At 43.5% G+C, this 13,377-nt stretch overlaps 1 protein-coding gene across 1 annotated transcript; it reads right to left on the minus strand.

The window, feature by feature from the left end:
* Nucleotides 1-3,221: 3,221 nt before the first annotated feature.
* On the minus strand, nucleotides 3,222-5,220 carry LOC143990361 (E3 ubiquitin-protein ligase TRIM11-like). The gene has a single exon (XM_077490391.1). It carries the CDS (start codon nucleotides 5,077-5,079, stop codon nucleotides 3,493-3,495), a length of 1,587 nt encoding a protein of 528 aa, XP_077346517.1. The 5' UTR covers nucleotides 5,080-5,220; the 3' UTR covers nucleotides 3,222-3,492.
* Nucleotides 5,221-13,377: the final 8,157 nt, after the last annotated feature.

Consider the following 13,377-nt stretch of genomic DNA (forward strand, 5'->3'; position numbering starts at 1 on the left):
ATAAAATTAGATGCATCACCCCAGGTGAAGCACAGCGTTTGAAAAGCAGCGAGACAGTTTGAATAGCTGGACAGACAGTTGCTACAAAGTAACATTGTTTATAAACATTGATCAGACGGGCGATAGAGAGATACAAAGTAACATTGTTTATAAACATTGATCAGACGGGCGATAGAGAGATACAAAGTAACATTGTTTATAAACATTGATCAGACAGGAGATAGATACAAAGTAACATTGTTTATAAACATTGGTTAGACGGGAAATAGAGAGATATAAAGTAACATTGTTTATAAACATTGATCAGATGGGAGATAGAGAGATACAAAGTAGCATTGTTTATAAACATTGATCAGACAGGAGATGGAGAGATACAAGTAACATTGTTTAACCACTTCCCGCTTGCCATATAGCAAAATGATGGCCGCAAAGTGATTAAGTAGTTATCCTGACTGGACGTCATAGGATAAGCCACAGGTGATCGGTGGTGTGGTGTGCCAGTGAAGGAGAAAACGTACCTGGTATTGAAGTGGTTAAAAACATTGATCAGACGGGAGATATATAGATACAAAGTAACATTGTTTATAAACATTGATCAGACAGGAGATAGAGAGATACAAAGTAACATTGTTTATAAACATTTATCAGATGGGAGATATATAGATACAAAGTAACATTGTTTATAAACATTGATTAGACAGGAGATAGATACAAAGTAACATTGTTTATAAACATTGATCAGACAGGAGATAGAGAGATACAAAGTAACATTGTTTATAAACATTGATCAGACAGGAGATAGAGAGATACAAAGTAACATTGTTAATTGTGTATTTACTCTGTTTGAGGGCCGGTTCACACTACAGAAACACAGTCCAGATGCATTTCTGCATGAGTGTTTTTTGCTGCATGGCAGTGAGTTTTCATTTGTTTGTTTTTTCCCCCAAAACTTTTTCACAAAATGTCCTTTTTTTTTTCTCTGCAATGCATTTTTGATGTGTTTTGCCGCATTTCAGTACAGTTTTTATGTAGGAAAAAATGCAGCCATGTTCTACTTTTTTTTAAATTTAAGGCTGGTTGTCTTAATTGCAGTCTGCCCCTCCCCTCCCTTCAATCTTGGCCTCCCCTGCTCAGAACTCCTACCTGCAGGGCAGAGACTATTAACAGTCCATGTGCCCTCTCCCGGTGTCCTGTCGGATAGTGTCCCCCGTCGGATAGTGTCCGCTGTGCACTGCGCATGCGCAGTACACAGGGCAAGCACATTCTGAAAATAGCCGAAGATGAACGTCGCCTGCGCACTGTGTCCAGGTTCAAGCCCCACCATCCAAGTGGACATAGAGTTAGAATAAAAAGAGCCGAGTGCAGCGAGACTGTGCCCGAAGCGTGGCGAGCGAAGCGAGCCCACGAAGGGCCCTCTAATATGTGCAGCCCTATGTCCACTTGGATGGTGGGTCTTGCACCTCGACTCACGGCGCAGGTGCCATTCATCTTCAGAGATTTTCCGAATCTCCTTCTGCTCCATACTGCGCAAGCTCTGCGCCTGCGCAGTACGGGTCAGACACTTTTAGATGGCCAGACTCTATATGTCAGAACACCGGCTCCTTCGTTTGCACGACTGACAATGTCATCCTAGCAGCAGGGCAGGGGACAGTTGGAGCTCTCCACTCCGATCTGCAGCTCCTCCCACTCCCTGCCCCGCTGATTGGATGACATTGTTGGCAAGGCAGGCGGAGGAGCCCGGGAGGGGACACACGGGCATGACCACACAGCGCGAGATGAGCATCCCCCAAGGTCTGTGATAGGCCCGTGCGGACTGCAGTTGCTGCTCATTTCCTGCTGTGCAGCCTAATCAGCAACAGGCCATGGACTAGCCAGGGGTTGGGGACCCCTGATGTACAGTACCAGTATCAGCTAGTGCAATGTCTAATCAGAGCACAGCATGTGCACCCCCCCTACCCGGCAGTGCACCATCACATACTGGGCACGTGATCTGGCACAGAACAGCCGCTCAGCTGCCATACATCTGAGTGAAGCGGTGGGCAATTCTTTATAACACATTATTTTATGGACAGATTCAAGTATTAACACATTTGTAATAGTGAAAAATTAAAGTGGGGACCCTTTAGAATAAAAGATACATTACAACAGAGGCACTTTATACTAGTGATAGACTGACATGGTGTCTCACTCCTCTTGTTGCAAGCGCCATAATATAAAATTCTAAATAAAAAGAGAATGGATCTTCATCATTACGTCCACAGTCGGTGGGTGGAGCCGGGAACTCAGATACAGAAAACTGACTGCTGAAGTCACTAGAAACCTGCCAACCCAGAGAGAGAGAGCAAGCTGGCTACACATTATACAATTTTCTTACACAATTTTCCTTTAGATTTAATGATTCAAAACCATATAGTATGAGGTCAAACCTAAACACGTTCAAATTGTATGCAATCAGGCAGGCCCTTGTACTACATAGTCAGGGCTGTCTTTACTATTGATTGGACCCCGGGCAAACATTTTTTCTTGAAGCCCTCCTGAATCCACTTATCAAACTATTTGCGGGCAGTATGGGCTCAAGGGGCAGCTGCTTTGGGCCCCACAACAACGACTGGGCCCAGAGCAGCTGCCCCTTTTGCCCCGTGTTACAGACACATAGTTGAAGGTAAATCTGGTGGAAATCGAACAAGAAAATTGTATATTGTGTAGCCAGCTTTAGCCAATCAGGACCCACACATTGGGATTTACTAAAGCTGGAGGGTGCAAAATCTGGTGCAGACAAACCAATCAGCTTACAGGTTTTTTTTTGTCGAACCTGAAACAAGCTGAAGTTAGACGCTGAATGGCTACCATCCGCAGCTCACTCGATTTTGGACTCTCCTATTTTAGTGGGGCCCGAAACTGCGCTTCTAGGGTCCCCCCGGCACATCCCCAAGGGGGTTACCTTGCGGGCGCGCTCCCGAGTCCAGCATTTGCATCCATAGACACGAATGCCCGACTCGGCCCCGTCTCGCCCCCTCCAGCGCCTGCGTCATTGGATCTGATTGACAGCAGTGGGAGCCAATGGCTGCGCTGCTGTCAATCTATCCAATCAAGAGCTGAGAACCCCCGGGCAGGGAGAGACAGCACGTCGCAAGTTCCAGGGCTCAGGTAAGTAAATTGGGGGGGGGGGGGGGCGGTCATTGCCAATTTTTCACCTTAACCACAAAGGTTTACAACCCCTTTAATATTGCCATAAGAAGAAACTCCGACTGCCAAAAAATTTGATTTATTATCTGTAACCCTCTCTGAAGCATCTGGGTGATTCTGGTTACTACCTGACCTGGTTGCAGTCTTCTTATCATGAGATAATGTACATTCATCATTACGAGATTTGCCCTTATCAAATAATATCTCTACAGCTTTCTGCATATAGATCCCTCAATCACACCAGTTATTATATCAGATAAACCCACACGGAACATATATGAAGCACATTTAAATCCAGATCCCCCCTCAAGATAACGAGATACATGCATGCCATACACCCAACACAGCATAGAGGGGCTCGGTGAAGGTGGCGGTGAAGGTGTGGAGGTGGCGGAGGGGGGCACCCATATAGAAGGAGATCTGCCCGGCCTCGTAATCCAGATAGACCCGGACTCGGCCATCAGGAATATTGTCAGGAAGCTCAATGTAACCCTTGTCATGTATCACTGAATACTCTTTACCCCTTCTGACCAAACCCCAGGACACGTCATTACATCCAATCAAGGAGTCACCCCCACCCCTTAATAAACTGTCATAACACATCCCGATTCTCCAGTTATTGGATTTCTGAACATCTACTTCCCAGTAATGCCGTCCTGAGGGAAAAATCCGATTGCCTAAAACTTGGTAATAATTTGAAAATCTCTCCGAAGGATATGGGCGAAATTGGCTTCGGCCTGACCTTGATACAGTCTTCCCATCATGTGAGATAGATACATCAGTATGAGCCGTGTCCCCATCCAGTAATAGGTCTCCAGCTTTCTGGATGTAGATCCCTCCAGTAGCCCCCATAATACCAGTTATTATATCAAACATGCCTGTGCGGAACATACGTGAGGCCACAGACAAATCCAGCTCCCCTCTATCGTAGAGGAGTTGATCACGATACACTCTGTCATCATCATCATCATCTTCATCCTCAGTATTACCCAAGTCACCTGCGTCTGATTCCCGTAGGACGGTCAATGGATCCGTCGTGGCACACAGCTCCTCAAAGTGATGCATCCTTCGGGACAGCTTCTCCATCTTTAATTCCAACTCCTGGATAAGTTCATCGACTGCGGGTACGATCCACTCTGTCTGCCTGGAGATCTCACCCAGGACCCTTTTCTCCAGGTCTTCCAGACGTCTCCTGAGGTCTCTGAATAGGGCAGTGACGCCCTCTACTTCATGATCTGCTTTTCCTTGTACTCTTCCCCTGTATTCCTGAAGACTTCGGACTATTTCTTCTGTCTTCTCTCTCTTAGTAATCAGTTTCTGAAGATTATTTGTAAGTTTCTTCTTCTTCTTGGTGGAGGCCTCCTGTAGGGTCTCCACCTGGTGTCCTCGATGTTCTCCAGTTAAACTGCAGGAGACACAGATACAAGTAGAGTCCTTGGTGCAGTAATACTTCAGGATCTTCTTATGGACGGGGCATTTCCTGTTCTCCGGGGTGGTGGTGGGGTCACATAAGACGTGTTCTGGTGACTTGCTGTGGACTCTCAGGTGGTCATCACATAGAGAAGCTTCACAATGCAGGCAGGATTTCACGGCAGGTACGTAGGAGTGAATACAGTAAGTACAGAAGATGCCGGACTTCTCTGAATCTTGGGGAGCAGAAAGGAAACGCTGAGTGATGTTACGTAGAGTGATATTCCTGTGCGGTGAAGGCCTCTCCCGGAACTCTGCCCTGCACTGAGGACAGAAATAATCTCCAGACCCTTCCTGGGTATCAAACGCACGGTCAATGCAGACCCGGCAGAAGTTGTGTCCACATTCCAACATGACGGGATCCGTATAAATGTTCAGGCAGATGGAACAGTCCAGCTCCGCTCTCAGGTCTGAAGACGCCATTGCTGATAGAAGAGAGAGAAATGAACAAAGTTCCAAAAACCAGAGAAGTTCCTCCACAGGACGAGGCTAAGAATGTGACCAGTGTGAGCACAAAGGAAATGTAAAAGGTCACAAAACACAGCTGAAAGACAATAAAAAAAAAAAAAAATCAATGACCCCCACCCAAAAACAAACAAAACAAGGCTAACTCAGTCAGGACTGGTTCTCTTTAACCACCCCCCCCCCCCCCCCCCCCCAGGCCAATTCTGACACATCTCAGTTACGTGTAAAAAAAAAAATCAGCATTTGTTTTTTTTTCTAGAAAATTACTTAGAACCCCTAAACAGTATATATTTTTTGAAAGTAGAAACCCTGGAGATTAAAATGGTGGGTGTTGCGATTTTTTTTATGTTGCACGATATTTGCACAGATTTTTCGAAAATAAATAAATACACGTTTTAATGATATTTAGGGCATACAAACACAATATAATACCCAATTTTTTTATTTTTTTTTGTAAAATATAAAAGATGATGTTATGCTGAGTAAATAGATATCTAACATGTCACTCTTTAAAATTGCGCACGCCTGTGGAAGGGGTGACAAACTACGGTGCCTAAAAATCTCCATGGATGACAATTTAAAAGCTTTTTTTATAGGTTATCAGTTTAGCGTTAAACTGGAGTTCAGGTGGTAGCGTTATTGCGCTCAGTGCGATCGCTGTTGACATATGCTTGCGGGACCTACACAAGCATTCCCATTTGTGCGGGGGATGCTTTCAATTTTAAGTGTTTTATGATGTATTTATTTAATTTTCTAATTGAATTAATATGTATTATTTATTTATTATATTTAGATTTTTTATTCATTATGTATTATTTATTTATTATATTTAGATTTTTTATTTAACAATATGTATTATTTATTTATTATATTTACATTTTTTATTTAATAATATGTATTATTTATTATATTTACATTTTTTATTTAACAATATGTATTTATTTATTATATTTACATTTTTTAATTTAATATGTATTATTTATTTATTATATTTACATTTTTTATTTAATATGTATTATTTATTTATTACATTTACATTTTTTATTTAATAATATGTATTATTTATTATATTTACATTTTTTTAATTTAATATGTATTTTTATTTATTATATTTGCATTTTTATTTAATATGTATTATTTATTTATTATATTTACATTTTTTTAATTTAATATGTATTATTTATTTATTATATTTACATTTTTTATTTAATAATATGTATTATTTATTATATTTACATTTTTTTAATTTAATATGTATTATTTATTTATTATATTTAAATGTTTTATTTAATATGTATTATTTATTTATTACATTTACATTTTTTATTTAATAATATGTATTATTTATTATATTTACATTTTTTATTTAACAATATGTATTATTTATTTATTATATTTACATTGTTACATGCGAGCGAGCTGGGGTGCCCTGCGATCCATCCAGACTGGCAACATTTTATGGGCACACTGGCAGCATTTTATGGGTACACTGACAGCATTTGATGGGCACGCTGGCAGCATTTGAGGGGCACACTGACATCATATGATGGGCACACTGGCAGCATTTGATGGGCACACTGGCAGCGTTTGGGCACACTGGCAGCATTTGATGGGCACACTGGCAGCGTTTGGGCACAGTGGCAGCGTTTGATGGGCACAGTGGCTGCGTTTGATGGGCACCTAAAGGTAAGCACTGGTCCTCCTGCAATCCATCCACAGGGGTGCGTGAGCGAGCCGGGGTCCACCGCGATCCATCCACGGGGGGTCTGAGCGGGGTATCCCGCGATCCATCCGTGGGGGGGGGGAGTATGTGAGCGGGGTGTCCCGGGAGGGGCACTGGCAGCATTTGTTGGGCACACTGGCAGCATATGATGGGCATTCTGGCAGCATTTGATGGGCAGACTGGCAACATTTTATGGACACACTGGCAGCATATTATTGGTACACTGACAGCAAATGATGGGCACACTGGCAGCATTTGATGGACACGCTGGCAGCATATAATGGGCACACTGGCAGCATTTGATGGGCACACTGGCAGCATATGATGGGCACACTGGCAGCATTTGATGGGCACACTGACATCATATGATGGGCACACTGGCAGCATTTGATGGGCACACTGGCAGCGTTTGGGCACAGTGGCAGCGTTTGATGGGCACAGTGGCTGCATTTGATGAGTACCTTAAGGTAAGCACTGGTCCTCCAGCAAACCATCCAGGGGGGTGCGTGAGCGCGCTGGGTACACCGTGATCCATCCACGGGGGGGTCTGAGCAGGGTATCCCACGTTCTATCCGCGGGGGTGTGTGTGAGCGGGGTGTCTCGGGAGGGACACTGGTAGCATATGATGGGCACGCTGACGGCATATGATGGGCACACTGGCAGCATATAGTGGGCACGCTGGCAGCATTTGATGGGCACGCTGGCAGCATATGATGGGCACACTGGCAGCATTTGAGGGGCACGCTGGCAGCATTTGATGGGCACGCTGGCAGCATATGATGGGCACACTGGCAGCATTTGAGGGGCACGCTGGCAGCATTTGATGGGCACCATATGATGGGCAGACTGGAAGCATATGATGGGCAGACTGGAAGCATTTGAGGGGGACACTGACATCATATGATGACCAGGCTGGCAGCTTTTGATGGGCACACTGGTAGTATATTTTGGGCAGACGGGCAGCATTTGATGGGCATGCTGGCAGCGTTTGATGGGCACAGTGGCTGCGTTTCATGGGCACAGTGGCAGCGTTTCATGGGCACAGTGGCTGTGTTTGAGGGCACAGTGGCTGCAATTGATGATTTTTTTTAAAAAAAAATTTGCACACCCCCCCTCCGAAAAAATTTTGAGCACCAGCTGCCACTGTAAATATGCCATTATTACTTTGGAAGTTAGGAAACATGCTGAAATGTCATACTTATTCCACTGTTTACGTTTTATGTGCACTGAGGTATTTACGACCCGCTGTCTGCTGGTTCTCTGAATTGAGAGGGTGACAGGTTTACCACAGGCCTGGACATCCTGCCAGGCGACATGAGCTGTTATTACAGACCAAGCCTGGTCCTGCTTTCTCTGTGGAGATAACAGCTCCTTTGAAGTTGTGTCCAGTACTGATATCGTTACACCCCCTCCCCCCATGCTCGACCACAAATGGAAATGCTCATATAGGTCATGCAAGCATATGTCAATGCCAATCGCACCCAGCCCAATAATTTTAGCACCAGACCGCCCGTGGAATGCCAAACTGGTAACCAGTAAAGGCTTTTGAAGCATCACCTATGGATAGTAAAATTTACGTCATTCGTCGCCGTTGCGTGGAAGTGCGCAATTTTAAAGTGTGACATGTTTGGTATCTATTTACTTGGTGTAACATCATCTTTAAAATTGTACCAAACCATTTTTTTTTTATTATAATATATTTACATAATATAATATTATATTTTTTATTATGATATCATTATTGTGTTTTTTCAGATTTGTATTTTTTCCAAACAAAATTGCATTTTGAAAACTGCTGCGCAAAGACGTAAATAAATTGCACCACCCACCATTTTATTCTCTAGCACCTCTGCTTTAAAAAATAAATAAATATATATATATATATATATAGATAGATAGATAGATAGATAGATAGATAGATAGATAGATAGATAGATAGATAGATAGATAGAAAAAAAAAATATATATATATATATATATATATAATGTTTGGGAGTTCTAAGAAATTTTCTAGCACAAAATACTGATTGTAAAAAAAAAGTGCCAGAAAAGGCTTGGAACTAGATCTGTGTGATTAATCGTTAAGAATCGTGATCGCAATTTCTTTTTTTCTTCCCCGTTGCGATCTTGACAAAGTATTTCCCGATTCTTTCTGTGCAGAAAATTCTCTTTGCTCTGCTAAAGCCACAGCCGTCAAAAGAAAGGGGAAAAAAAACCCCCAAAAAAACCCAAAAACGGGCAGTCTGCCAAGAATCACAAGCAGTGGAACTTAAGTATAAACATTGTAACGATTTGTCCTTTAGATCTAAGGAATACAATTTGGTTTGTAAACTTAAATCGGCGTTCTGTTATTTTTTTTTTTTTGGGGATCCTAATATTATTGCTACTGTAATAATAATAATAATAATATACAATGATCTAGATATATTTTTCAACTATATAAATTCCTTACTGTAATATTGTATTCTTTGGTTTGTGGCCGTTTCCATCTTTAATGTGGGCATGTGAAGCCCACATCGATATCGCTTCCTGGAATATCTTTGTAGAGGTGCGTGCTGGGTAACCAGCACGCACCTCCTCGCTCTCGCGCATGCACGATATAACAGCGGCCGCAGCACCAATTACAGCCCTCGGCGCTGCCTGGTGACTCCCGGGAAATGATGACAGACATCTCCCAGGAGCACTAGCGAGCACAGGGGCGCCAAGAGAAATTATGTCAGGCGCCTTGGAGAGGGAGAAGCAGATTACGAGGGAACCACTAGCGACAGACCTAAAAAGGTGAGTAAAAAAAAAAAAAAAAAAAAATATATATATATATATATATATATATATATATATATATATAAAATGCAGCTGCATACTGTAAAAAAATAAAAATAAAATCATAACTGGAACTCCGCTTTAAACACTAAACCTTTTTCTGACATTTGTTGGTTTCAAGTTAAAATCAGGCCTTTTTCTGACACATTTTTTTTTTTTCAAGTAAAAATAATTATTTTTTGCTAGGAAATTATCCCAAATATTATATAAGTATTTTTAAAGCAGAGGCCCTAGAGAATAAAATGGCGAGTGCTGCAATTTTTTTTTCATTAAAAAAAAAAAAAAAAAAAAAATCACGTAGCTATTTATTCAATGATTCTGTATACAGTATTTGTTCTGTGCGAACCAGGGGAAAGGAATGTTCTTTTGGTTGTTTTTTTTTTTTTTTCTAAATAAAAGTTCTTTTATTATGGGGAGTAATAAAATGCCACCCGAGATGGACAATGGATTTAGCTGAGGAGTCCAAGGAAAAAAAAAAAAAGTATATTGTTAAAGTGGTAGTATGGTCAATTTTTTAACTTTTACCTACAGGAAAGCCTATAATAAGGCTTACCTGTAGGTAAAAATAATATCTCCTAAACCTGTACGGTTTAGGAGATATTCCCCTCGGTATGCGCCGCTGACTGCAGCGGCGCATGCGCACAAGGGGGTTCTCTCCGTGAAAATCCGGCAGCGCTCGTGCGGCCGGACTGAAATCTCCCACGCGCATGCGCGGGAGTGACGATATCGCGGCTCCGGCCACTCACAGCGCCGGAGCCGCGATACCCGGAAGAGACGCCGAGGGAGCATGTCGGCTCCCTCGGCGTGGATCGGGCCAGATGTCGGGGCCTCGTTCTAAGGTAAGTATTTCATAATGAGCTAGTATGCGGTGCATACTAGCTCATTATGCATTTTGCTTTGCAGGTTTAAAAAAAAAAAAAATAAAATTGCGGGTTTACTACCGCTTTAACAATGTAACAATTCCAATGAATGCTAGAGGAGGAAATTAGATAATAAATGTAAACACGATAACATTTATTTTCTACTTAATTCTGGCAGACAATTAATGTAGATTCCCTGGATTAATGACTACGTACCTTTTTATAAACGAAACTGCTAAAATTAAGATTCTGCTTTAAAGCATTGTAAAGTTATTTCTAAATAAAGTTATTTTTTTTAATTTGTAATTTTTAAAATGTTCTTGTTGCATTTAATAATAATAAAAAAAAGAGAGAAAATTTATAATAAATAATACATTTATTAAGAATAAATACAAAAAAAGTTACAATATTAATCATTAGAAAAATAGAAATAATAAAAATGGGAGCTATTAAGGGTTAAATATATATATTTTTTTTATACATTTTATACATATTACATTTTATTAAAAATAAAGTGCATGTAATAAAAAGTAATCATGTTACTTTGTACTGTTAACCACTTCAAGACCACGATACGTATATACACTATATTTTCAAAAGTATTGGGACACCTGCCTTTACTCACACATGAACTTTAATGGCATCCCAGTCTTAGTCTGTAGGGTTCAATATTGAGTTGCCCCACCCTTTGCAGCTATAAGAGCTTCGACTCTTCTGGGAAGGCCGTCCACAAGGTTTAGGAGTGTGTCTATGGGAAAGTTTGACCATTCTTCCAGAAGCGCATTTGTGAGGTCAGGCACTGATGTTGGATGAGAATGCCTGGCATCGCAGTCTCCACTCTAATTCATACCAAAGGTGTTCTATGGGGTTGAAGTCAGGACAATCAAGTTCCTCCACCCCAAACTCACTCATCTATGTCTTTATGGACCTTGCTTTGTGCACTGGTGGGGTAGTCATGTTGGAACAGGAAGGGACCATCCCCAAGATGTTCTCTCAAAGTTGGGAGCAACAAATTGTCCAAAATGTCTTGGTATGCTGACGCCTTAAGAGGTCCCTTCACTGGAACTAAAGGTCCAAGCCCAACCCCTGAAAAACAACCCCACACCATAGTCCCTTCTTCACCAGTTGGCATAATGCATTCAAGGCAAGTAGCGCTCTCCTGGAAACCACCAAATGCAGACATGTCCATCAGATTGCCAGATAGAGAAGCGTGATTCGTCACTCCAGAGAACGCGTCTCCACCGCTCTGGACCCAATGTTCTTGTGCTAGTCTGAAGGCCACAAGAAGTTTGGAGGTCTGTAGATATTGACTCTGCAGACAGTTGCCGACTTCTGCGCTCTGTGAGCTTCAGCGTGTGGTGACCCCGCTCTATCATTTTACGTGGCCTACCACTTTGTGGCTGAGTTTCTGTTGTTCCCAGTTCCTTCCACTTTGTTATCATACCACTAACAGTTGACCGTGGAATATTTGGTAGCAAGGAAATTTCAGGGATGGATTTATTGCGCAGGTCCTATCACGGTAGCACGCTTGAATTCACTGAGCTCCTGAGAGTGAGTCCATCTTTCACAAATGTTTGTAGAATGAATCCAATGATTTGGAGGGGTGTCCCAATACTTCAGTTTAGTGCATACGTTGCGGCTTCAAAGTGTTTTACTAGGATTTCAGATGAAGCTATCGGCCTTAACCAGGGCCGTCTTTAACATGGGGCAAAAGGGGCAGCTGCCCAGGGCCCAGTCATTGTTGAGGGGCTCAAAGCAGCTGACCCTTGAGCCCCTTGTCATGGGAGAGCTCCCTTACGACCGGAGAGGTGAGAAGTAGCAGGTGCAGCATACCTGGCACTGCGGCACCACCCAGAGCCTGGATTCCTCCGCCCTCCTCCTAACTCCCAGCTCTGACAGCGGGCCGGAGGACAGGTGGATCAGGGACCCGCAGGAGGTGAAGGCAGCCAGGGACCGATGTCCGCCCTCCTCTCCACTGTCAGAATTGACAGCGGTCGGAGGACAGGCGGATTGGGGACCCGCGGTAGATGCAAGCAGCCAGGGACAGCTATCCGCCCTCCTCTTCCAGCTCTGACAGCGGCGAAGGACAGGCAGATCAGGGCCCCCACGAGGAGACTCAGGAGGCGCAGGCAGCCAGGGACTGCTATCCGCCCTCCTCTCCACTTACAGCACTGACAGCGATCTATCAATCATGTGGGAGAAGCAGAGCACCTCAACCAGAAGGAGAATGGGCCCTGCCCGCTGCTGGCCAGCATGAATGTCCTATAGAAGGTACTGGGCATCTCTCACCCTGCCCCCTTTCTGACCCCTCTCTCTCTCACCCCCCTTGGACCCCCTCTCCCCATCCTTCTGACCACTCTCTCACACACCCCCTCTCTGACCCCCCTCTCTCTAACCCATTTCTCACCTTGAATGTCCTATGGAAGGTACTGGGCATTTCTCACTGACCCCTCTCTCTCACCCCCCAATCCCCCTCTCTCTGACCCCTCTCTCTGACCCCCCTCTCTGACCCCCCTTTCTGACTCCCTCTCTCTCTCTGACCCCTCTCTCTCTCTCTGACCCCTCTCTCTCACCCCCTCTCTCTTTGACCACTCTCTCTCACCCTCTCTCTCTCTCTCTCTGACCATTCTCTCTCTCTCTCGCCCCCCTCTGACACCTCTCTCTCATCCCCCTTTCTGACCCCCCCTCTCTCTCTCTCTCTCTCTCTCACCCCCTCTCCCCGACCCTCTCTCTCTCTCCTCACTCTCACCACCTCTCTGACCCCTCTCTGACCCCTCTCTGACCACCCTCTCTCTGATCCCCCCCCAACCCCACTCTCTCCCTCTCACCCTCCTCTCTGACCCCTCTCTCACC

This window comes from Lithobates pipiens, unplaced genomic scaffold (assembly GCF_037356315.1).
Source record: "Lithobates pipiens isolate NorthernLeopardFrog02 unplaced genomic scaffold, aLitPip1_a1.2 Scaffold_18, whole genome shotgun sequence".
NCBI lineage: Eukaryota > Metazoa > Chordata > Amphibia > Anura > Ranidae > Lithobates > Lithobates pipiens.